At 43.6% G+C, this 25,974-nt stretch overlaps 1 protein-coding gene across 4 annotated transcripts in view; it reads right to left on the reverse strand.

Annotated features, from left to right (window-relative positions):
* Positions 1-16,991: 16,991 nt before the first annotated feature.
* Positions 16,992-25,974, reverse strand: part of CACUL1 (CDK2 associated cullin domain 1) — a 49,688-nt gene continuing 40,705 nt past the window's right edge. For 3 of the 4 annotated variants that reach the window (XM_062001600.1, XM_062001599.1, XM_062001598.1), the window contains 3 exons: positions 21,806-21,944; positions 18,528-18,571; positions 16,992-17,498 (listed from right to left, as the gene is read on the reverse strand). In XM_062001600.1, coding sequence (XP_061857584.1) covers positions 17,458-17,498; positions 18,528-18,571; positions 21,806-21,944 — 224 coding nt within the window. In that variant the 3' untranslated portion in view covers positions 16,992-17,457. Of the gene's footprint in view, positions 17,499-18,527; positions 18,572-21,805; positions 21,945-25,007; positions 25,104-25,974 lie in introns of those variants that run through there. The other variant, XR_009819193.1, reaches the window with a different exon arrangement.

A 25,974-nucleotide genomic window follows, 5' to 3' on the forward strand; every position in this document is an offset into this window, starting at 1 on the left:
GGTGGTAGATGATCCATCCCTGGAAATACTCAAGATCAGGTTGGATGTGTCTCTGAGCAACCCAATTGAGTTGAAGTTGAACCTGACCCCTGCTCACTGCAAAATCAGGAAGTGGTGTTAGTGTCACACCAAGAACATCTCTATTTCAAACCAAGTCAGGAAAGGCTGGATTTTCTCATGAATAGTTGTGGCTCAATCTCTGCTTTGATACCCTGTGTGCCAGTGGCTTAGGGCTCTACGTACTTCAAAATGCTTTAGAGCCCAATTACCAAGGTAACACCTAAGTGCTTTGTCCTGATCTCACATTGTGAGGGAAGAAGAAACTTAAACAGGGAAGACCTTTTCCACTACTAAATAACTGAGGAATGAACTTTTGGAACTGCCTTTTCAGATAGGGATTTCTTACCTGCTTCACACATTTTTCTCTTGCTGCCATGTTCAGGGAGTAGCTTAAAACTGAAAGATGAAGGTACAAATGCATCATTGCAACATATTCCCTTACCAGAAGTCAGATGGTTTCCTTTGGGTCTGGTAAGACTCCAGATGTGTTCTGCATGGAAACTGCGCAGAAAGCATGAAACCAAAAGCCTGCTTTTTACTGCTTCTTCCAGTGAGTATTGGTCAATTTGTTGTCCTCAGGGGGAGGGAAAATGCTCACTTAGTCTCAGTCTCATTCCTCATTAGCAAAGTTGCTAAGTGAAGTATTTGACTTCAGATCCAGAAGGACCAAGAGCAAAGGGAAAGGCTGATAAGCAACCAGCAGGAGAAGTCCTCAGCCTCTAAAGGTCAGAAGGCACACGCAGTGGAAACCCCAATAAGGATATGGACTGCTAAAAGTTGTGATGAGTCTTTAAGTCTGGGAAGAGTCAGAAGGGGAAAGAAGCAGAAATGCAATCTGGCTGCTACTTTAGCATTGGATCCACCACTCATAACAAGGACAAGGCATGGTTCTTACCAAGTAAAAATCCAGTGATTAATACTAAGTGTCTGAATGTTCTGTTACACAATGTTAACAGCCCTCTAAAAATGAGAATTGGTTCCAGGCACCTCAGACATTCGAGACTGCTTCTTCAGAGCCCTGGGAGACATATCAAGATCAAACTCAGGAAATTGGCTTTCATCTGCAACACAAAAAGTTTATGACATCAACTAAGCCTGAAAAATAAGCCCCATTCCATTTCACTACCTCTTCCAAAGCGATTAGGGCAGCATTCTGGAGCAATGGATCTGTGGGAGCCTCATTTGAGCTCAATTTCAGGCATGCAGATGAAGACAAAGCACTAAAAGTTAAGGGCATCCATCTTAAAAGATACCTATGATGAAATCCAGCCTTAGCTGAAATAGGACAAGATTGCTTTTATGTGGCTGCTTGCAGTACAAGACATCTGGCATCATACACTCAGGCAGCATCGCTGGGAACAGTGTCGCCTCTGTGCAACATACAGAGCAGAAAGCTGCCTCAGCAGGGATTGCTGGGAGGTAAATAGCAATGGCACAGTATTAAAAAGGGTGAGAAAGACTGAGGCATGACAAGACTGCTGCAATGTTAATTTTGTGTAGTATCTACAGAGGATGTCACATCCGCACAGCAAGGCAAAGAGTCCGGGATGCTGGGTTCATAGGGTAGAGGCTCTGCCATGGAAAGACTCTGCTTCACATCTTTGTGTGTGCACACAGGTATACAAAGAGATTGATGCACAAAATCAGTGTCTTTTCTGCAGAGGATCCACTCCAGAGGGATCTCCTGAAGCTTTAGGGGTCTATAGGTGAGAAGGGAGCACAGTTCGGGCAGCATCACCTCTCCAAACCTGGGAGCAACTGCTGCTGGCAGCCTGAGCTGAAAGGCTTCAAGTCCTGCAAAGACACATGTGCCACGAATAGCAGAGCTCCACAGGCTAGCAAAGATGAGCATACAACTTCCCCTCCAAGAAGAAATCAAGAAGAGCTCATACAGCCTTCCCCTGACAAAAACAATAGCAAAGCAACCAGCCTGTGGCAGGCATGAGAGATGTTCCTTGATGCACTTGTGGCAAGTGCCCTGCTATTGTACCAACACTACCTGCTCAGCTCAGTAACTCAGAGAGCAGAAAGCAGGCAGTGGGAAGGTCACTTGGAAATGAAATTCCAAGAGAGACACTGCACATTCAAACATTTCCAGCCTCAGGAGGACAGAATTGAGTTGTTTGTTCAGGAGAGAGCACGTCTGCTAACGTTGAGTTTGCATTTAATTGGCACTGATGAACAATCAAGTTGCAAACTCCTTTCACTAGTGCATGAATGTGCAGAAAACAATCTGCCACAGAGCATCATATAGGAAATATTGTCCTTCAGCGTCATGCAGCCTTCTGCCATGTGAATCACAGCCCATTTAACAACCACACTGATGCTGGGCTTCTCAGAGGAAGGGAAGGCAGCTCTGACCATTATACACCAGCCAACATCATTAGGGTCAATTACCCTATTAGCACTGAAACAGACCTTGTACGTGAACAGGAAGCTTCAATGCTCTTCAAGTACCTCTTTCAACTAGAGATCAAAAATGGGCACATGAAAATGTTCGGCTACTTACAAGCAGCACTTAGCACCTAGCAGAATTGGGTCCCTAATTAGGATTTAATAAGCTGGTAATTGTAATGGCAATGGTCTCATTAGCCTGATGTCTCATTATTGCGAGCACAGATCAAGTGGAGAAAGCCGGTCAACCTTGCAAGCCTTTCCAAACAATGACACTAGGGCTGATTAAAGCAAGCACTGCTTTTGTGGCAGATCCTAATGAAAAGTGAATTCAGAGCCAATGGGAAACCAACAGTAATTTGTGTCACTCTTTTTAAGAGCATCTTTAGTAAGAGGCATGGGACCAGGAAGTTTGTTAATACTAAATAAATGCCAAAAATTGAAAGGAGGAATTTGTAGTCAGCACTACAAAATCAGGAACACTGGACTGGAAGAGTGTTTGCTCCAAAGACAGTTCATGGCCATTACTAATGACTGCTCATTGTCCAATCTCTAAAGCAGACCAACCCGTTTCTGAATCACGGAGAACTTCATGGCCTTTGGTTACCCATTATGCTTGTTTAAGCTGTCACTTCAGGTATACACTTGGGCACTGCTCAATAGCAGGTGAAATCATGCTGGATTTTCACCACAGTGTTCAACTTGCCTTTGATCAATGTCTGACTAGCGACTGCACACAAGATCACAGCTACAGGTCCCATGTACAGCCATACACTTATTAATGACAGAACTGCAATGCATGTGATGAGCCTTTTCTTCTTTTGATTTCAGGCATCTAGAGGAAAAGACAGCCCATTCCATGGACAAATATAGATGCCATCTCATGCCAGGCAGTCCTCTAGCTGCCAATCAGTTAAGTATGTCTGAAATCAAACCAAGAAGGCAAGGCCTCTAGGCTCTGTTGCTCAGTTTCTTTCCATTGAGAACACCAAGTTTACTAAGGCTGGCATTTTGGAGCAAGTCATTGACATCATCTTTTCACCCCAAGAAAGCAGTGTGAGCACAGAGCTGGTGAAATGGATTCAAAAGAATCAAGTCATTGAAAATAAAAATCAAAAAGGCTTCAGCAAAACCAAATCACTTACAAAAAGGACACTTCTGGGCTCGGTTTCTGGGCATCCAAGTAGGTGCTTTAAAGTTCCTGCAGTCAGTTGCCAAGGCACAGACATATATAAAAAGTCTTGTAGGGAAGGGAACTGAAACTCTTCAAGGTGATGGGGTTATAATGGATAAACCATAATTCCTGTGGTGAAAAGATGCCTGCAGAACAAATCTTTATATAGACTGACTTCAGTCAAAAAACCTCAATGACCTACCACAGAGAGCAACATGTGCTGTTACCCTCATGAATCATTTAGGTGCAGGATGTATCTGTGCCGAGGCTGTGGAGCAGCCACCAACTGCAGACAGTGCAGGTCTCACCGACCTCCCTCGGCAGCTGGGACGTGACTGCTAAGAAAGGGAGAAGTGCTCATGGCCACCAAAACCAGAGAAGTCCCTCAGGAGCCTGAAAATGTGATTTTTCAACAGTTAAAGAAGCCTTATTTATGAAGCTGACTGTATCGCTAGTGTTGCCAAGACCCATTCTCCCACACAGGTACCTGATTCCACAGGCAGCTGGTTCAGAAAGGGCATGCAGCAGAAAAAACATTCAGTTGTCTGGTTTTGCTGGGCTGTATCTTTGTTTAGTTCCCTGAAGCAGCTCACCTCTGCATAAAAGAACAAAACAAACCAATACAACAAAACAACCAAAACAAAAAGGGCATTGGTGCCATCACTTTGAACATCATTTGTGTGCTCACAGCGTTGACAGTCAATAAAAATCACCACTTAAAGATGTTAATACACACAGAGAGCCCCTTAAAGATGGCCCAATATCAGCAGAAGAGTAAACAGGAATTTCACACACAGAGTTAATGCAAAAAAGGAACAAAGAGCCATGAGGTGAGGAGGCCTTGCTGCCTGCTAGAGCTCTTATACCTCAGGCAACGAGAAATCCAGCAATGAGAAAGTCTTTGCAAAGTTTGCTCAGTTGGCCTTCAGGAGTGTTTTCTCCAAAGGGGCTGCAGCAGCCCCAGGACTTTGGTTCCTCTTGGCAGGGCCCTGCAATGAGCTGCCCCAACAGCAGCAGGACCCCGGGGCACCCAGGCAGGCTCAGTGCTTGGTCTGCCTGCACTTTGTCTTGGGAAACTGCTCACTGTCTGGGTTAATCTCAGGAAAGCACTTGTTGTCTGGGATAACTGTGCCAGTTCAGACTTTGGTGACTGGCTTCTGTTGGTGCCCACATGTCAGATGATGAACATGGCTCTCCTTCAGCAGCTTCAGGAGAAATTGTGGTACTGCTTCCACAGCAGGGCTCTCCCAGGGCAGCTCTGACAGTAGAGACTCCACTCCCAGCTCCTCAGGGTAGAGAAACACAAAAGTTACCCCACCTTTTTATTTAGGATCACAACAGCTGAGCCCAAAACTGTAGGTTTGTATCCTTCAGCTTCTCCCCTCAAACCAGAGCTACAGAGACTGCCATCTCCTCAAACTCACTTCCAGCACGCCCAGGTGAGGCACGTGGATGGAGAAGGCTGCCAAGTCACCAGGGGCTGAACATCAAGTGATGTGACACAAAAAGCCTTTCACTGGGGGCTGGAAGTCACTGCAAGGACCTGCCACATCCCTCACACTAGGTGGGAAAGGAAGAGCTTAGTATATAGTGCCTTGTGGGCTGGTCTGTGGCTGTACTAGGAGTGGGCAATGTGCCCATCAGCCTCTCTGGTATCCCTGTCCACATGTTGCACATAATTCTGTGGAGTTTTACTGGTGAAAACCACATCCAATCCTCTTAATTTCACTGCACAGTGCAATGACAGGAGGGAGTAGCTGGTATGGCTTAATACTTCCTCCTGCTGTCAAGTGACTGAGTTCCATTGCATTGGTGTGAAACCTCTGGGCAGCAGCCAAGTCATCTGGGCAGCACAGGAGTGGTGAGAGGAGCATCAGTGTCAGGACAGGATCAGTTCATCCAGCAGCAGTTACACCAATTACCAAAAAGTATTATTTCTAGATGCTGGGCAGCACCAGCCACAGCTGTACCTGCTGCACTATTTAGGAGGTGCAATCTCCATCAAAACCACAGCCTAAACCTGGCAATGTGATGGACAGCAAAGCAGAGAGGATGTTAAATTCAGCCAAAGACTACCTCAAGCTTCTAAATTACTTCATGAAGCAAGAGCCTGCATTGTACTCTGTGCTACATCATCTATGGGGAAACAGAGACATGAAGGGCTGGTAAGACAGACAGGTACCCTGCTCTGGGAAATATCCCAAACTAAGATGTGGAAAAGTCATCATGCCATCTCCATGGGTGAGAAACAGAGGCTCAGCATGACTAAAACACTGTAAAATTTCAAGTACCTCAATATGTGGAAAAGCAACTCTAGACTAAAGAGGGCTAAAAGGTATCTGACGCTGAGCCCCACCGACTTCAGCAGCATTTCCCTACTCAGATGTTCTTCTTGGCAATTTAAGTGAACACTAATGCAACTGGGTATCACTGAGGCAGAGCAAGAAGTGAAATACAAGTCTCCAAAATCACTGGCATCCTCCCTCTGCTCCCCTCCCTGCCCCCACTGCAATTTCTCTCCAAAAATGGTATTCCAGTTGCCACGGTTGTGCAGATTCAACAGTTCGGGGCACGGGGAGCTCTTACATCCCCAGGCTCCCTCAGTAGCTGGAGACGGACAAGAGACAGCAGAGAAAGAGTAAGTCATGCAGTTGCAAAACATACATTGGTATTGCAGTAACAAGCATGGCCCAGAAAAGCCAAGCTGCAAATAAACCTGGAGGCAGTGAAGAGCAGCACTAGGGCTTACAGCTTTTGTGGCTACAGTTCACTCCCAGGCAACCCAGTGCATGTCAACACCTGATCCCTGTGCTCCTCCTGCACCTCAGGCAGGCCTGTTGGCTTCACAGCAGACAAGCAATCATAGTAGAACCAGCACTTGCCTTATTCCAGAAGGATCTGCAGAATGGTTGGGCAAGGGACTGTCAGACCAGCAATCCACGTGAAGAAAAGCAGAGCTAGCTTTTGGGGCTTTTTAAGCTTATAATTTTGTCATCAATATGAGTGCTGAATGCTCTTTTAAATTGCCCATAAGTTGCATTACTCTAACGTTAATTGGGATGTGAGTGAATAATTGTACTTTGTGGAGTTCAATGAATTACACCGAGGAAAATCTGATTCCAAGCAAAGGAAAAGATCTTGCATCTGCAAGAAAAAAGTCTCTTTATGCTAAAGCCATAAAGTTACTTATCAAAAGTCATTGGGGGCTTTCCCACAGAGGTACATTTCCTGATACAGGAGGTAACAACCAGCTTTTGATCTTGAGGTGGCCACTGGGACTACAACCAACTTGTGTTGGTTAATCACCCCTCAAATTACCTGAGAGCAGCCTGCAGCTGGAGCACAGCCCAAGGACACAGGCAGAGGTCAGAGGATCCCTTCCTGCAGAGCAGAAGCTCTGATGTGCAGAGGAAGCTCAGCTCAATGTTCTTGGGAGGGCCAGGGCGTTACACTCACTGAATGTATAACTTCATCCTTGCCAGGTATCCTTTACTGTACTTGGAGAGATGGGGGCAGGGAAGGGACCACCAGACTTGTACTCTCACCTGATGGTTTTTCTTTAGCCTGTTTGGTACTGTCATCCCTCGAGAGCTGCAGGCAGAGCCATTTGTTTTGGGTGAGCAAGCAAACTGAGCCCACATCATCTCCACTATTTCTTGGTAAAGACAATGACTTGCCATGAGCTCTCTGAGATCAAAGACCCCAATACACTCTAATATCTTGCCTAAGTTAATGTCTGACCAGTTTCTGTATGTCTGGGTCCTTCATTAAGCCCCAGTTTAACACAACACCTCTGTTCCATTTGTGCCTAACTTCAGGAACAGCTCAAAGCCGTTTCCTGCCTTGCTCAGAGTGGATGCACCTCATCTCTGAGCACTTTGTGCACAAAACAGCTCTTGGTATCTTGGGAAATCCTTGCTGAGTTCAGGAGGGGCAGAACTGCAGTCTTTCTTTACAACATCAGCATCCTTCACCGTTCATTTCATGTGTCTCCATGCTTCACTGGTTGCCTTACAACCTCACTTTGTGGTGCAAGTTTTGTTTGCACATCTATGATTTAAAGAAACTTCCAAGTACATGGATAAGAAAAATGTTACTCTGTGGTGGAACAAACCTCTAACATACTGAAGTAGAGTCTGACACTGCCCAGTGGCTAGACACATCCAACCCACCTTTGAGCACACAGAGGTCCCCAGGGAATCTCCCTTAGCATCCTTCAGGAATCAGGAAGATGACAGAAAGCTGGGTGGCTCTCATTTCAGTTCCCAAGAATTTTCCACCAAATAGGAACACAACTTTGTGACAGCTCTTACTCAGAGTGAAAGGCAGAAGAAGTGACAGCTTTGGATGGCTTGAGAGTAAAACCAGAGAGAACACACCTGCAAGTGACGTCAACTTCATACGTACTGAAGTAGACTATGAAAAAGTGACAGCAGAAGCAAATCAGCCCTTGTAGGAATGCATGAGTCAGGAGACTCTGACTGACAGCACAGCAACACCTTGACAATCACAGGCTACAGCTGCTGGCAGGGAATTTAAATCTATTTGAATTCAATCCCTCATTCCTGAGAAGGCAATTATGTTGACACTGGAAGTGCCTAAAGATTTCAGTCTGTTCTGAAACATCAAGCTGCCAATATTGTCATCTTTCCTGCAACACGACCATTAAGGAGAATTAAAATGCAGCATAGCTAAATGATTGCCAATACATCATCCACGCAACAGGGAGAGATTAAAGCTGCTTCCACAACTCATCCAGCTGCAGGGAAACATTGCTTATGGTAAACAGCCTGCTCCTGAGCAGCACTTGAGGACAGCAGCTAAGCAGGAAAAGGGCACAGCTTTAACACAGTGCAAAGGCTCTTCAGAGTGCAGAAGCACAGATTAATGAGTGGTTAAAACAGGACTACTAAACCCAGGGGAACCCAGGTCAGGCTACTCCTCAGAAAGAGGCACAGACCAGCTACCTGCATTGTGGTCCTTCCTTAATTGAGCAGTCTCATTCTGTCCATCCTCTCCCCTCACAGCATCTGCTCTTAGAGAAGCACAGAGCAGCCCAAAGACCATACCAGGAGAATGGGAATTTGAAGGTGTTCAGCATCTCCAAGTCAGAAGACGCTGGACAGCCAAAACAGAGACAGTATCTGGCAACCACATGGAAAAGTACAAGTTTCAGGGCACAATTCAGGCAATACACTGGAGATGCTAAAGATGCTGAAACTGTGCCTATAGAAGCACACACACACGCTGTGCAGTCTTACAAGTGGTGAAGTGCTTCCTCCCTTCTGCTCGTGAGTTCTTGTGTTCAATGTAACCTGGGAGTTTTCTTAATAATTCATGAGATTTGCAGATTAATTCATGATTCTTCATGGTATTCTCAGACTTTTGTATCTAGGACTCAGACAGTTGGTTTCTGAAATGTATCTGGACAAGGATTATTTCTTCTGCATGAATCTCATTCATTTGCTTTATATTTAGTGTATTAGCCCTAATTTGACCTATCAAAACTAGTCAGTCACAATGGCTCAATGAAAAGCAGCCATAGATATTGAGAGTTTTTTTCAGTGCACAGGTAGCCCATAGAAGAAACAGAGAAAATGGCCAAAGCATTTGTTGGTATTCAACACAAGAGGAATTCATCAGACTAAAGTAAGCTTAAACTAAGTCACTCTGAGGATGCAAACCAACAGAAAGTTAAATTAGCTCCAGTGGGAACTAACTTCACATCCATTATTTTTCAGGATGCTTTAAAAAGGAAATCAATAAAGCTCTTCAAATACTTTAAACATGACAAAAGACTGGCTGCAAAGCAGCTAAAGCAAGAGTGGAGGTTTGCTCTGCCCTGGCAATTGTTAAATAGAAACACAGGCATTGTTTGGTGGCACGAAGGAGAACATCCTCGCCAGCCCCAGCCATGCCTCCAGCCTGGGCATGGTGGTTGGCAGTTCTACTATCTTACACAAATGCTGGGGAACCTTGCTCTCCTCAGCACCCTTTTGTCAACACGTACCTCTACACCTTAGAGCATGTGGAAACATATCCTCTCTTAGCAAAGAGTGTAGTCACTGCTGCTCTGGCAGGAGACTGGTTTTGTAGCTTGCCCAGCATGACTCAGCTTCCATCCTTCCCAAAAGCCCAAGGGCGAGCTGCCCTTTCTGCTCCTTTACATAAATACAGAGCAAATGACAATCTTTTGTTGCCCTGCATATTAGGCCAACCACCTACCAACCCCAAAGGTCAGCCACGGGCCATGCACACACTGTCATTACCTCTGCAATGAAAAGCTTTGCGGCACGGCACTTGGCACACCCAGCAGGGCTCCAGGCACCACTGTGCACCCTGCCCATGGCAACAGCTTTGTGAGGACCCCCTGAGCACCCACCTCAGTCTCACACAGGTTTCAGAAACAAAAAGGCACAATTCTCAGACCTTACAGAAGAGCCCAGAGATGCCATGCACAGAGGGGCACAGCAGCTTCAGTAAATACGCCCCAAAGGTGACTCCTGAAACCTGCAGATCCCTGACTGTGGGTTATTTAATACAACAGTCAAAGAAGCAAGTGTGATGATGGGCAATGTCAATAACAAGGCACTAAAGTGCCTGTAGATGAGACCATGTTGCAGCAACTGTGGATGTTAAATCTCAGCTAGAACAGCTCAGCTGCTGCCAGGCTGCTCTGCTGAGCCTCCTTTGCTCAGTTGGGATATTCAGATGCAAGCACATCCTTAGAAGACAAGTAGCTGTGTTGCTGGTAGATGGCAGGTTGTAACCTTGCTTGCTTCTCCTGTATCAACAAATCACAAAGTGGCTGATGAGAAGTTAGTCTGAGTTCAGAGAATTTGCAGCAGAGTTGCATAAACTCCCAAATAAAATAATGACCATGATACAGATCTTCTTTCCTTTCACCTGAGGAAATCAGGTTGGTAATTCCCAACTGATTGGTGGGAACACAAATTCCCATCTCAACTCTTGTCACCTCTGATCTCAGGGTTTGGGATGCTCGAGTCAGTCCAGCAGTACCTGTGTGCTGAACTGTGAGCTTATCAAATATGAGTGAGGAGGGCTTATTTCAGCAGTTTATAGCAATAGGGATACACAGCTTCATAGGACAACAAACGTAGCCAAGTCACAGCAGGGCATTGAAACACGCATGTGGCAAAAGAGAACCTTTGATACAGATTTCCACCAGGCCTTTGGTGAGCTCCCTCCTTAAAAGCTCTTTACAATCTACCATGAGATAATAGAGAAGGTTTTTCACAGGAAAAAAATTGCCAGTGGAAAACTACAGAGCAGGAACTGACAGTGCTGACAACAGAGAGAGGTCAGCAGAACAGCACAGCACTGGAGTCATGCTAATTGCTGTGCTCAGAGAAAGCTGAAAAGGAGGTGAACAGCCTAACACAAAAGTTCTCGTGCTGTCATTCGGAGATGTAAAGAGGAGGACTGACTACAAAGAGCTCCAGGACTTCATTTCACTAAGCAACAGCGTGAGAGATGCAGATTACAAGTTTACACTGACTGACAAAAAGAGGCATTGGGAGAACAAGATCCTGATTTTACTTTCACAAGAGGGAGCTACTATTACCCCCAAAGGACACCTTGGGATTCTAACAGATAGCTCTAAGAAGCATTACCTTGGTATGCACTGGTTATTAAGGAAAAGGCAAACTCAAGGCTGGGAACTACTAGAAAAGAATGAATCAAACAAATAAAAGGAATCACAGAATCTTAAGGGCTGGAAGGGACCTCAAAAGATCATCCAGTCCAATCGCCCTGCCAGAGCAGGACCACCTAGAGTAGGTCACACAGCAAAGGATATGCCAAAACATGGATGAGTGAAGGGTTGTGTATGCAGTTTTACCATTCCTGACACACCCCTGGAGAGAAACATGAAACAGAAGTACCCATGGAGAATCTCCTTTCACTCTCTGGGTCTCTCTCTCCTGCCCATCTGTACTCAGTAACTACGACATTCTCTGAAGCAGAAGATTGGAGACATAACTGGAAAGCAGATTATCACTTAAACATGCTTCCAGAAGTTGTAACTGAGGGAACAAACAGGATAATGAGATTATTGAAAGTAGCTAATCACCGGGTATTACGTATCTCTGTCTTTTAAGGGAAATGGTTTTATAGCTTAGATGAAATTCTGCCTAAGATTCATTCCAACAGACTAAACCACCCAAACTCTGTACCTTGAAAAGTTCAGGCTATCAAGCAATTGAGAACAGCAAGTACCAGCTCACTAAATAATTAAGACAAAAGTAATCGAGAACAAGAATCAAACAGGTTTGTTTTCCTTCTGTTCTTGCACAGGTAGGTCAGATCCTTTCTGGCAAGCTCTGCTTCCAGCTCCTCTGAGGAGATGGGTTCTAAGTACCAGCAGGCCATGGCTGGCCACACAGACCCAAAAGAGGAAATCTGGAATGTATATACCCTTCTAGTGCCACTTGGTAGCTGCTGGAGAAATCTTTTGCTTCATATTTGACCACTTTACATTAGGCACCTTAATGAACTGGTAATTTTAAGGTTTCATGCCTCGACCTATTCCAAAGGCGAGTCAAACGTCACTGCTCAGCCACTCCTGACAGGTTACTTACTGGGAAGACAAGATGCAAACCTGCAGCCCATCAGCCATCCCATGGCAATTGCTGGTAGACTCTGAGTGTATGCTCACAGCACAATTCACTTCATGGTCACTGTGTGCTTCTGTAGGACAGCACATGAACCTAACCACATGGACCACCTCAGCTCTTTGATGGCACCTTAGGGCCTCTACACAGCTTGTGCTCTGAACATGTGGCTCTTACCCTGGCAATACACCTCATCCATGGGGTAACATCTACCAGCCATCCTAAGATACCCATTTATAAACTGTTCTCCACCCAAAATTGATCAATTTGCTGATAAATGGCCAATGGTGGTAATGAATAAATTACCTCCTGCCCCTTAGTAAGAACCGGTGATGACCCAGGTCATCCCAGAAAGTGCAGGTGTTTTTCTTAAGGAATGATTAGTTGAAAAACAATCAGTGCTATTGCTAAATTCATTCTGTTGTCATCATTAGGGGAGTCAGCTTTCCTGTTCTGTGCTAATTACATCAGTTAGCAGAAGCTCAGCGAGACGAACATTACCCAAGTGTATCTGCAGCATTTCAACAACAGAGAGCAACAGCCAGAAGGGATTTCTGAGTACTCACTGCCTATGAAATTTTGGAAGCCCCTTAAACCAGTCGTTCCAGTTAGGCCAAGATGTAGAGGTTTAGTCCTTCCACTCCCTCTAGAAAAGTACAAAGCACTTTGTAAAGGAGCTTCCGAACGAGGCCAAATCAGCAAGTTGCCTTGTTTGCTGATGCAGTAACTGACCCTCTGCACCTCCTCACAGAGGGTGAGATTTCCCCCTCACATGTGATTCTGCTGCCCAATCAAAGCTGGTGCATCCCAGTGCTGATAAACATGAAATTTAGATTTGCTGACCTTTTTTAACAGGCACTATGGGTAGAAATCTACCTTGTTGAGCCACTATCACACCAATTCACGCTGCAGTAAGTCAAGTCCACCCCTGGTTTGCACCTTCTGTGACTACCAACACCTGAAGTTTGTGAGCCTACTGAAAAGATCACTCTATATCCCAGATGAAACCCAGAATTGGTGTCTTGCAGTGCCATAAGCATAGTGCACTCAATAGGATTGATTGTCTTGCATCAAGTTGCCTTGGAGACCAGCAGGCCAAAATGAGAGACAGAACACCCACAGTCCCCTTCCTTGGAGGAAAGATCCCTCTCCTCTACAAGCCAGAGAATATTTCCCTAAAAGCTCCAAAAGGAAAGATCAGACTCTAGTTGCAAATTCTCCTCTATCTTACCTAGAAATAAAAGACAGAATCAGACCAAGACTTCCATTTCCTTTCACAAAAGTCATTAAAAGTTACAGATGAAGACGTAACTCCATATGATGGGAATGTGCATGTTTGTGCTATACCCACCTGCACCTTTCCACCCAGCACACAGAAGGCTAAACCTCATACCAGCAAAGCACACGTGTCTGTTCCTGCAGACCCCAGGGCAGAGAAAGTGGAACACATAAAGCCTGCTGCTTGGCAAAAACACTGTTGGGAGCAGAGTTTGCAGCAGAGTGTTAGACCTTGCAACATCTCCCCAAAGATGCAACTATCTTTAACGTGCATTTCAAGGCTTCTAATGGAAATCTATGAGCAGTGAAGGGACTCTTCAAGGCAGCAAAGCACAAACCCCTACTGCAAGCAAATTTACTTATTTACAGTATTCAGCTGTGAATTCAATCAGTTGTAGATCTCTCTGAAAAAAGGAATTTTCAACTATAGTGGCATCAGCATGGTGACCATCCCATGTTATCACAGTCCCAGTAGAGCAGAAAGGCAAGCACCCAATCCCAGCAGTGACCACTCCTCCCTAGCTGTATCTTTTGGTTGTGATCCTCCAGGTCACCCTCTGGATAGCCGGTGCACATCAAGGCATCTTTGTTTTCTGTCTGCTGGTGCTGGGTTGAAAACAGGAGTCAAATTCAAGCAGTTGGTTTTTATTCTGTAGTTCTACAGCATAGTCCTTTCACTAGGGTTGCCATAGTGTACACCAGAAACATTTTTCAGTCACTCAGAACACGGCCTTTGTTGTTTCTTTTTTAACCTGTAGAAAGTAAACAATCACGTTGGGGGAAAATTAAAGAGAGGTGAGTGTGGCTGATCATATTTGCATCAAACAAAACAAACAGGAGTCAAGAGTTTTGCTTCAAAATATTCATCCACAAACACTTCCCCAGTAACTGCAGAAAGGCATCACTGAGATCCAGCTGTAGAAGAACTGGGTACTACCTAGCTAGACCTCCCCTTTCCCTTCATCATTTGTGTCAAAGACCATCTTGACTAGATCTTGTCAGCTGCCTACCATTACAGCAGTCAGAAATGAAATCTTTCAACTTCCCAAAATCACAAAGTGAAATTACTCTCAAAATATTTTAATGTAGCAAGTTTGGCTCTAGAACCCAGTGCAACATCAAGAGGACACCTATTGTATAACCAGCTTTACTGCTTCATCTTTAACGGAGTAAGCTACAGATGCAATGGATTCACCACCAATTAGCTGGCTAAATGAAATACTGCAGTTAGGACCATGCTGTGGGGAATGGTGGCTTTGCAGTCCCAGTGCTCCAGTTGGCTGAGTTTGACTTGTAAAATGCACATTTACAGAGAAAGAAAATAATTTAGTATAGTACACTGTATTCTGTTTCATGCTCAGTCACAATGATAATGTCTTCAACAGATAAACAATGTCAGCATTATGTTAATAATGCCAAATTTACAACATAATACAGTGCTTCACAAACAGATTTCTCAGGGTGGTGGCTACATGAGAATGCTACACAAGACTGAGAGCATCCAAGCACTACTCAGTGCACATGAACTGAACCACGCTGACAGGAATGCTTTACACCTTGTCATGGAATTATTGTTCTTGGAGCTTGTGTCCCAACCATAATGCAACATAAAACAGGTGGTAAACCCTTGCCTCAAACATGTCATTTACAAACTTGAACTGGTAAAAGCACTTTAAGAACTGAAAAAAACCCAAACCTGTAATCACTTGACAAAGATGACAGAGCTTGGTTCCTGTATCACGTGAACTAGAATGGTAAAGAAGTTGTAAACACACTTTAACTGAGTTGGGTTAATAAATCTATTCTTAGCTCAAGAATATTGTCATTTCAGCAGTGATTTTTAAAGCTAAGGACACTATGAAGAGGGGTTTTTTTTGTTTAAAGCCAAAACAGAAAAATCTGGAAGCTGGCAGATGATTTTTGTTCCCTGTTAGCTTTCATTAACTTCTCCACTGCATCCTTCAGCAAAATTTTCAAGCCCCCTGTTTTTACCTAACTCTGGTTCAATTTAAATAGCTGGCAGCAAAGTGAAGTCAAAAATCCCTACTCAGAGTAGTTTGTTCTTCCACTACTGAGGATTAGATCAGACAGCTCTACACAGGACACAAAATGCTAAAAGCATTCATTTTTAATGCTGAGAGAGAAACTTCCTCAACATTAAATAGGCTTTGCAAATATGCAAAGAAATAGAGAGGTAAATGACTTGAATCTGCCAGTCACAGCAGTGTCTTCCTCCTTCTTATTCCTTCCCCCCCACCCTGAAACTAACAGCATAGCTGAAGTGGCTGATGTGAAACTGACAGAATTAAGTTCAGTAACATGGAGCCTGGACACAAACCAAAAAGAAACTTTGTCCCTGCTGCATCTGGTCTTTCACCTTTCCCCGTATTTTGTAATGAATTCATGCAAGCAGAAAGGGGGTGAGCTGTTTGGTTCTTGTGTGTTGTTGGTTTGGTTTTTTAAACAGCTTTAAGACAAGGCAAACTTTTGTTTCACTTCAGGAAGATTTTATATTGCCAACTCATTTCTCTTCCTAACTAAAGGTGATATCAAGTCCATAGGAATAAAACCAACCCTAACCTGCAGTCAAACTGCTTTTTCAAGTATGTTTCTTCTCTCACAAAAGAACTGTATTAGTCATCCTACTCATTAAAACCCACGTCACAATCACTGGGATTTATATGCACACCTCCTGCAACTGGGCTCAGCTGGAGATACACACAAGCCTGGAAGCAGGAGGCTAATGTGTGCACTTGTTACACCACCTCTCAACTCCTCGATTCTGACATCCACTATCACACCCCCATCACATCCCTGAACAGGAGCCAAGTGACCTTGGACAGGTACCATTGTTTGTGGATGAACCAGGTGCAAATCTGCTCTGTGCTGATGGGAGATGCACTTTGCAGACCTACTAGACTGGAGCATTTTGCCCACAATGTTTCTACACAGCACAGCACAAAACACACCTCAGTATTCATTCAGTCTGGAATTCACATCTCAATCTATTGCAATTCTGGAAGCCAAAAGTCAATGAGAGGGGTTCTACGAGAGTTGGTCCCAGCATTAAACACCAATACGTATGGAAAATAAATGGGAACAGACTTTCAAGTCACGATTAGTAAATGGTGATAGGTTCAACTTCTCTTCCTTCCTCCTTAATTTCACCTCCCATTAATTCAAGAGAAAAAGTGCAACTTTGCAGCATGTTTGTTCACATCAAGTTTTTCCTCGAGAACACACTTTGCAGTAACAAGATACGCTGTATAAAGTCGCGAAGTGCACAGGCTGAAGGCACAGAGTACAAACACATAGGAAAACAGACTTCCAAATATCAAGGAACAAAACAAAAAGATCAAAGAAAACCCCAGAATTTTGAACTCCCTGACAGACGACACATTTCTAAGGGACCAACTCTTAAAAAGGTGACAATTTTTAAACTAATGAACAAGTACTGCAAAACAATGAAACTTTATTCTTCTTATTTAAGTAAAAGCTCCAGAAAATACCTTGAAGTTTAAAAACTAATACACTGATGTGTTAGCTAGTTTTAAGAATGTCCTTAACATTAAGAAAAGAGTGCAAAATAGGTTCTTCCATTCTAATGCTTTTGGAAGCTGCTGATTTTTGGCTGCCCATCTCCACTTGGAAAGGATTGTTTTTCAAGGTGCATTCCTTTCTCACAAAGATCGCACGATGTGAACTTGTTAAGAGACTAGACCAAGTCTTTCAAAGTCATCCCAATTGTAGCAGCAACTGACATTTTATTAGATAAAGAAGAAAGTCCCAAACTCTTCTTTGAGGCATAGTTCGTGTCAGAGCTGAAGTATCAGCAGTTGCCAAAGGAGGCTCCGGGTACCGCCCGCGCTCCTCCAGTGTCTCTTCTGGCTAGGAATAGAAGGTGATCCAGTATGTTCACTATCTGTACCCTCTGGAGCTTGCACAAGCTGATGAGCCATCTGAAATCATACAAAAAGTTCAAGAAATTCTCTAATATTAAAATTCCACCTTTTGCCCTTTGCCCCCCTTTCCTCAACAGCCCCAAACCCAGCACTGTCTGCGAAAGGGCTTAACCAGAAGCTGATACACCACACAAACATCCCATTCAATCATTTCAGGCTGTAGGAAGAGCTCACCATAAAACTGTGTGACATTTATGCTCAGCTCAAAGCACAGGAGAAAACTTGGTGGAAAGAATGTAATAAAATGAGCTGAAGTTAACAACATTGCCAGAGGAGATACTATTTGCCAGTCCCCAAGGCTAATTAATGACAATCAGGACCTGGTAGTTCAATCCTAAAATGCTTTGGATTTCAAACCTAGGATGCATGGGACTGGATTCTCTCCTTCACCTATGCTAGGGGAAATTAAGGGAGCAGAGTGAAAAACCTCAGAGTTAAACATGCACCAAGAGATTTCATCTATAAAGGCCAGAGAACTTCCCTGCTGCATGACTCAAACGGTTGTAGCCAAACAATTGCCTTTAGGATCTCAATGCAGGCAGATCCTGGTCGGTATTAGAGATATAATTGAGGGTTCCAAGTAGCAAAGCACAACTTCAAGCTCTCCATTCTGTCCACAGACAGAAATACACAGCAGGTGACATATCAGAGGTGGACTGGCTTATCACTCCTATCACTTGTTACGAGTATCCTGACCAGGCTGAGACTTGGCACAACTACATGCTGTTTCCTCAAGTTTCCACTTAAATGAAGTGGAAGTCTCTTGGCTTCGGTAGCTAGGACATCTTACTGCCTTACAAGGGGCAAGGGGATTCTAGCACAGTTAGCCAGGCTCTAAATCCAAGAACTCTGTAGTATTACTAAGACTGGTCAGAGTTACACTGGCAGACAACTTGCTACACTGGAGATACAGCCTCTGACACCTCATCACCCAAAAGAACCTAGAAATCCATCACAGTGGTGGGACTGTATGCCCACCCTGTCAGGGACTGCAGCACTGGAGGGCAGGGTTAGATGCATACTTACTGTAAGTTAACTCTTCTCCAGCTCTCTTGCGTGACTGGTCACCTCTAGAAAGAAGAAGAAAGGTATTTTCATGATGACCTGAACCACCAAGATGTCCTGCTTGTTGTAGGGCAGGTGGTCTAGATGGCCTTTAAAGATCCCTACCAACTGAAACCCTTCTATGATTTTAAAAAAGGGAAAACAACAAGAAGTGAAACATCTCAGCACAATCATCAATTTTGACAGACTTTAGAAATAAAATGTAAACACAACAGCAAGAACACATGGCTGCAGGATTCTCTAATTAAAGAAAGTATAAGCTATATTTAATAGATTTCGTTAGCTCACCTTTTTGTTTAAGATAGTAGGTTTGATTTATAGGATGATTTTTGCAACACGAAAATCAGGAAAATGGATCATATGCAGTGTGGTCTGACGCCCTGAATAAAACTGTTTTCCTTAATTCAAATTCCTCAACCAAACCTTTTATAACTATGTGGACAAACTCTATCAGTCTATCAGTCCAAAAAGGTTTTCCAAAGGTTCCTGAAAATCAGACCCTAAGCAAGTCTGAGCTGACAGTGCTCTCTTCAAGGAGATTTAAATGAACAATGAAAGTTGTATAAGAACCGGCTGACATCTCTGCTCCCGAAAACCTACAGTCAAATTCCCATCTACTTGGAAAACATTTATTTCTTTTTATTCTTGAGCACATAACCTATTAAAGCTGGAAAATCTTGTTGCTTCACAAGCTCCTTGTGATGACAGATACATTATTGATACTGTTACATAAGCAAGAGAGATTCCAATGTATTTTCATCACAGTGGTTTTAATCACATTTGTCTGCTGAAAGTTGTTAGAAACTGTGGGGTTTTTTCTAATAATACAAAGTGTTCTTCCCTGAAACCACTCTTAAGATGATGGACCTGCTGTGTAGGCCTTGATTAAGGTCTTTCACAGGAGAAATATCACCAAGCAACTGTCTTGTGTTCCCACTTTCTGCAGCAATAGTGTTTAGCAGTCTTGATGAGCTGACTATTTCACCTAGAACCTGACATGCCATTAACGCTGCTGAAGACATCCCACTGTGCTGTGCTCCTCATGGTTATTGTTGTAGGAAATGAAGGAGCAAAGACCTCACCATTTTAGAGGACAGTTAGAGGAAAGCACATGACACTTCATACAAACTCAGAAGAGAACCGACTAGGCATGTTGCTCAGTAAAAGAGAAAAAACAACCCTTTCATTCATGTAAAAATATATATATCTCTCTCTATAGGAATAGAGCCCCAAGACAATTGTGGTAAATTATAAATAGATACAATCTATGTTCATAACACAGGAAGAAGCATCTTGAAATACATTTCAAGGCAAAATGCATTTCAAACACCACTGCAAAATGCCACGTAGCAATTATCCGCTCTTCAGTTTGATTTTACTCAACACATTATATAAGCTCTGTGTTCACCAGACTACACTGACTCCCTGACATCAAACATGCTGTGCAAAACACATTCATTGCAGACTAAATGTCATCAGTTATTCCTCTGCAAAGTTTCATTTTACAATTTTATTTATTGAGAGCAAGCTACACAGAAACTGCAGTTACACAAAAGCATGAGCTCAGGTGGGTCAGTTTGCTGAACCTACAAAGCATTCCAAAACTCTTCACATGTGCAGGACCCAGAAGATCCCATACTGCAGAAAGCTAAAAGCAAAAGGAACACTTAGAAATTCGTCTCTATAAACTGTGACAGAAACCTTTGTGTAGTTCCACCTTGTTCGGCTCTCCTCAAGCCCTTACCTCTTCTTTGTCCTCACCTAGCACACAGGACACAAACAGCTTCCTATGGATTTACATTAGTGCCACTGCTAGCACTTTCTGTATAAAATAGGACTTGATAAAATATATTTGGGGGACCCCACTAAGTCTTTAACAAGAGAGCATCAAAGACATTTAGCCTTTGCAATGGTCAGCATCCTTCCTACTACTCTTCCTAGCCCCTTTTACAGTATCCTCCTCTCGGCACCAAAGAACTTCCCAGCCAAGCTGACAAGTCTGTCTCATTTTCAAGTGCTCAGGGAAAAATATTTTTGAAACCAATTGTTTTTGTGGATATTGACTGTTACAGCTTGAAACTGCACTTTTATTTCTCTGTGAAGTGTGAAACTAGTGAAATGCAGTTGTAAGCAGAACCATTATATGCCACCCACAGAATTAGTAAGATTGAAAGTTAGACAGAACTGAAATGTTCCTTCTTTTGTTACATGCACTACACATTCTTCTGTCCATGTCCTACGCCTACTCAGTTTCAAAGACTCAAACTCCTGTTTCTTGGGCCAAATGCACTGCTTTTCTCAGCCCAAACTCTTGGGGCTTTGTTTTTAATCTTAATTCATCTGTATCTTTGAAAAAGAACCTTCTCAACAGAAAGCCTTACAAGGATCAGGTCTGCTGTACCATTTGCATTTGGGTCAGTAGTAGAGCTTTGATACTCAATAATTTACCAAGATTTGGAGAGATAATCTTTATGTAAAACTACGTGAGAGTATGAGATTCAGGAGTACATCTAACACTAAACATACCCACAGTTAGTGGGTGTTCAAACTACACAACCAGATTCTGAGCACTGCACAGGTAACAGGAAAGATATTCTCTTCACGCAGAAACAATCCTCTTGGGAACAGAGCACAACAGCTTCCCCAGTCTGATCTTGGTTCTTGGTTAGATCAGACTACTGCAAAACTGGTGCATGGCTGTGCTTCTGTCTAAGCAGTTAAACAGAGAAGCAAAGAGCAACAAGCACAGCCCAGAGTGAACCATACAGGTGCTGAAAAATTCCCACTGTCTCTTTTGCTGTTTGTTCTTCCCCCCACTAATTCAACCCTCAAAAGAGAAATGACTATTTTAAATAAACACCTTAGCTGCACAAACAGCTCTGAAAGTGGAACAAGGGGAAGTCATCAACTGACATTTTCAGAAGAATAATGAAATAAAAAGTCATCTTCTAGAAAATAAATGGCTGAAGTAAAGCCTGAGTAAGAGCAAGATGTTGTTCAAAGCACAGAGGTGCATGAACTGAAGACAATCTGTTTCACAAAACTATTTCAAGAGCCCCATCATCTACTTTTGGTATCATCTGCAGGGCTGGTAGTGTTGAAGGTGTGTGGACAATAAGGCCATATTTCAGACACTGACTTATGAAGGTTGTTTCTTAAATTACTTCTTCAGTACTTTCAGGTGTAACCTTTTTTTTACCAGTTCAGCACAATCACTACTAAAGACTTGTAACTATTACCTAGTAAATCCATTCTGCATGAGCTCTCTTTGAAGTTTCTGGTCTTGAGCAGCATATTCCTGAAGCTCAGATTCCACAGCAGGGGGTAGAATATTTGGGATGAATTTAGAAAATAAAGCTGGTGCCATCTGTACCCATTCTGCAGGAAGAAGGAAAGCAACAACAAAACAAGAGGAAGAGATCTTTTGTGAAAACTTTACCATTTGACAAACAGAGCAAAGTTACATTTTAAATACATTTTAAGATCTGGAATTTAAAAAAAAAACACAACACAAAATCCCAAAACTATCCCCCAAACCCACAGAAACTAAGCCTTAAAGCTGAACAAAGCATCTGGCTGTTCAAATGAGATGTTTACATGTAGATACGGGAATTGTTATTTTGAATCAGTCATCAACCTCATCATCAAATTGAAATTCAGCTCTCCCTGCATCTCACAGTGCCTGCTGAGTCTCTTGACACTCTCAAGGACATACACTGAGGATGAGCAAACTCACCTTGATAATCAAATTGTTTGTAACACTTTACTCACAGAACTTACATCTCTTAATAAACCAAACTGGGAGGACTGGCTGATTCCCCAGAGGCTGTGCTGTCATTCAGCAGGATCTCGACCGGCTGGAGACTTGGGCAGGGAGGAACCTCATGAGGTTCAACAAGGACAAGTGCAGAGTCCTGCAGCTGGGGAGGAACAACCTCCTGCACCAGTACAGGCTGGGGGTCGAACTGCTGAAGAGCAGCTCTGCAGAGAGAGACCTGGGAGTTATCTGCTTGGTAATAAGCTAAATATGAGCCAGCAATGTGCCCTCGTGGCCAAGAAGGCCAATGGCATCCTGGGAGGCACCAAGAAGAGTGTGGCCAGCAGGTCAAGGGAGGTTCTTCTCCCTCTCTGCTCTGCCCTGGTGAGGCCTCATCTGGAGTCCTGTGTCCACTTCTGGGCTCCTCAGCTCAAGAGGGACAGGGAAGTGCTGGAGAGAGTCCAGCGCAGGGCCACCAAGATGCTCAGGGGACTAGAACATCTTTCATATGAGGAAAGGCTGCGGGAACTGGGGCTGTTTAGTCTGGAGAAGAGGAGACTGAGGGGAGATCTTATTAACAGCTATAAATACCTAAAGGGTGGGTGTCAGGAGGTTGGGACATCCCTCTTTTCTATAGTAGCTAGCAACAGGACAAGGGGTAATGGGATGAAGCTGGAACACAAAAAGTTCCACTTAAATATAAGAAAAAACTATTTCAGTGTTTCAGTGAGGGAGCCCTGGCACAGGCTGCCCAGAGGGGTTGTGGAGGCTCCTTCCTTGGAGGGCTTCAAGACCCACCTGGACACATTCCTGTGTGACCTGATCTAGGTGAACCTGTTGGACTAGATGATCTCTAAAGGTCCCTTCCAAACCCTACCATTCTATGATTCTAATAATACAGTAATAGCACCATACCACCCTTCTCCACCACCCATTTCAAATGAATTAACACAACTTGTTCATTGATCTTCCAAAGCCTAGATTAACACTTTTTAAATGTTCATTATGCAATATGAACCTGTTAGTTCAGCTTCAGGATAGAAATGGGAGTTAATTTCACTACAATGAACACTGCCTTAGAGGACCAAGACAGCCTATCTTAGAGCTACTTCAAGGCTGATTATAAAAAGACAGAAGATCAAGGAAAGGATGAAAACTGGGTTAATAGCAACAGTGTAAGGAGTTCTGAGAGAACAAGTACATCTGAAGCCAGACTTTCTACAGATTGTAGCAGTTATATTCAATTTCATCTTTACTTGGAAAAAAATGATGCTTTTGAATATATTCACTAGGGCACATGACAAGTCTTTATCTAACTCCCACATGCATTTAATTGGCTGATGCCAAGCTTCAACAGTGTTCACTTGAATCAGCACACTCACTAAATAATCATCACTAGCGTGCAGGGGGTTTACAGAACAATGCCCTAATCTCCCTCATCATAGACTTGTTTAGGTTGGAAAAGACCTTTAAGATTGGAATCCAAACACTAACCCAGCACTGCCACAGCCACCACTAAACCATGTCCCTCGGCACCTCACCTATATGGCTTTTGAATACCTCCAGGGATGGCGACTCCATCACCTTCCTGGGCAGCCTGTGGCAGAGCTTGACAACCCTGAACAGAGCAGTTACAGTACCAAGTACTGGCACACTATTGCTGATACAAACCAGGATGCCACTGGTCGTCTTGGCCACCTGGGCATGCTGCTGGCTCATGTACAGCTGCTGCCAACCAACACTCCCAGGGCCTTCCCCTGCAGTAGCTTTCCAGCTGCTGTATCGTTCCCTGGGGTTGCTGCAGCCCAGTTGCAGGACCTGGCACTTGGCCTTGTTGAACCTCACACAATTGGCCTCAGCCCATCAACTCCAGTGGGACCAGGGCCCTCTGAAGAGCCTTCCTGTCCTCACACAAAGCAACACTCCTGCCTAACTTGGTGTCACCTACAAACTTACTGAGGGTGCACTTGATCCCCTCATGCAGATCATTGATAAATAGAACAGGCCTCAGTGCTGAGCCCTGGGGAACACCACTGGTGATCAGCCAGCAACTGGATTTAAATCCACTCCCCACGACTCTCTGGGCCCAGCCATCCAGTTTTCCACCCATCTCAGAGTAGGTTTGTCCAAGCCACGGGCAGATATTTTCTCCAGAGGATGCTGTGGGAAATGATGCTGAAGGCTTTACTAAAAGGTAAGGAACATCCACAGGCTTTCCCTCATCCACTAAGCAGGTGACCTTGTCATAGAGGAACATCAAGTTGGTCAAGTAGGACCTGCCTTTCATAAATCCATGCTGACTGGGCCTGATCACCTGGTTGTCACATGTGAGCTGTGTGATTGCACTTATCTCCATAACGTTCCCTGGTACTGAGGTTTCTAGCTCCCTGGATCCCCTAGAACATAGCCATGCTTGATTAAAAAGAAATAACCAAATCAACAGCATAGAAAGCCTCTAACACAAAATGGCACTTTTCATCTTATGAAATGCAGTAAAAATGAGCTGCATGGCAAATGTTACCTATGAAAAACCTACTAATTTAGCCAAGCTAATAAAATGACTTGGAATTCACAACATGAAATACTGTGTTAGAGTATTTTGTGCCACTGCCAGATCATTATAGGTGAGGTGAAGATAGTATTTCAGATTAAATCCAAGTGAGCCAAACTATCAGGCTGAGCACCTTGCGAGGATTCAGACTTTTCTGTTGAGGCCATTAAATGATGGAGCTGGAATTAGTCTTTTCTGGAAACATTTGAAGTCCAACAGTTGCCAAGCACTTCCAGTTTGAAGAGAGAGTAACAGAAGAGAAAGCAAAGAGTAAGTCCATGGCCACCACTGCCATCAGCATTGATTCTCCTTTTGCTCTCTGCCCTGCCAAAACAAAACTCTTCTCAGTCCTGCTCTAAACCCCCAGCAGCACTTCCCACTGGCCACAATTTCAGCTATACTTCCCCAATTCCCATGATACATCTAAAGGAGTATGTCCCATAGAATAACTGAAGCACTATCTCAGAGGAACTCCTACCCTGAATGTTTCCAAATCCATCTTCAAAAAACAGCACCACCAAATAATAGTCTTTTGCATCAAGTCCATTTGGAATGACATTAAAGTTGTTTATATTCTCAGAAGCTGAAAAGTTTGAGGAGTAGGTACTTAGGGCAAACGTGTATCTGTTTAAGCAATAGCTTAACATCAATCACCTGGCTCTTTGTACCCAGCTGTGGAAAGCAGACAACAAATTGCAGGAACATTTAAAGATCTTGCAGACATAAGGCAACTATACAAAATCTGATTAGGTCCATGATACCAACTCAAACCGCTCTGTTGTGTTATGGAGCAGAAAGCAAGACAGGGATCATCTCAAATGGACAACTAGGGAATGAAGTCCATCATCTGCAATATTAAGTGCAGTACAACCAAACCATCCTGAGCTGCTTTCAAGAGTTATACCCCTAGACTAATTTATATACCCTTCCTTTCTTTGGTACTGAACAGTTTACAAATTCAAAAGCAGTATTGGTTTAAAAATGATGGCAGTATGTTAATTTTGCCATTTTTAAAATAATCCTTGCTTACTAAAAGTGCTTTACCTGTGCATTTTGCAGATGGAGTACCCACATGCTTAGTGTTGTACTACTGAAGAGGT

Source organism: Colius striatus, chromosome 8, assembly GCF_028858725.1.
Source record: "Colius striatus isolate bColStr4 chromosome 8, bColStr4.1.hap1, whole genome shotgun sequence".
NCBI classification, from domain to species: domain Eukaryota; kingdom Metazoa; phylum Chordata; class Aves; order Coliiformes; family Coliidae; genus Colius; species Colius striatus.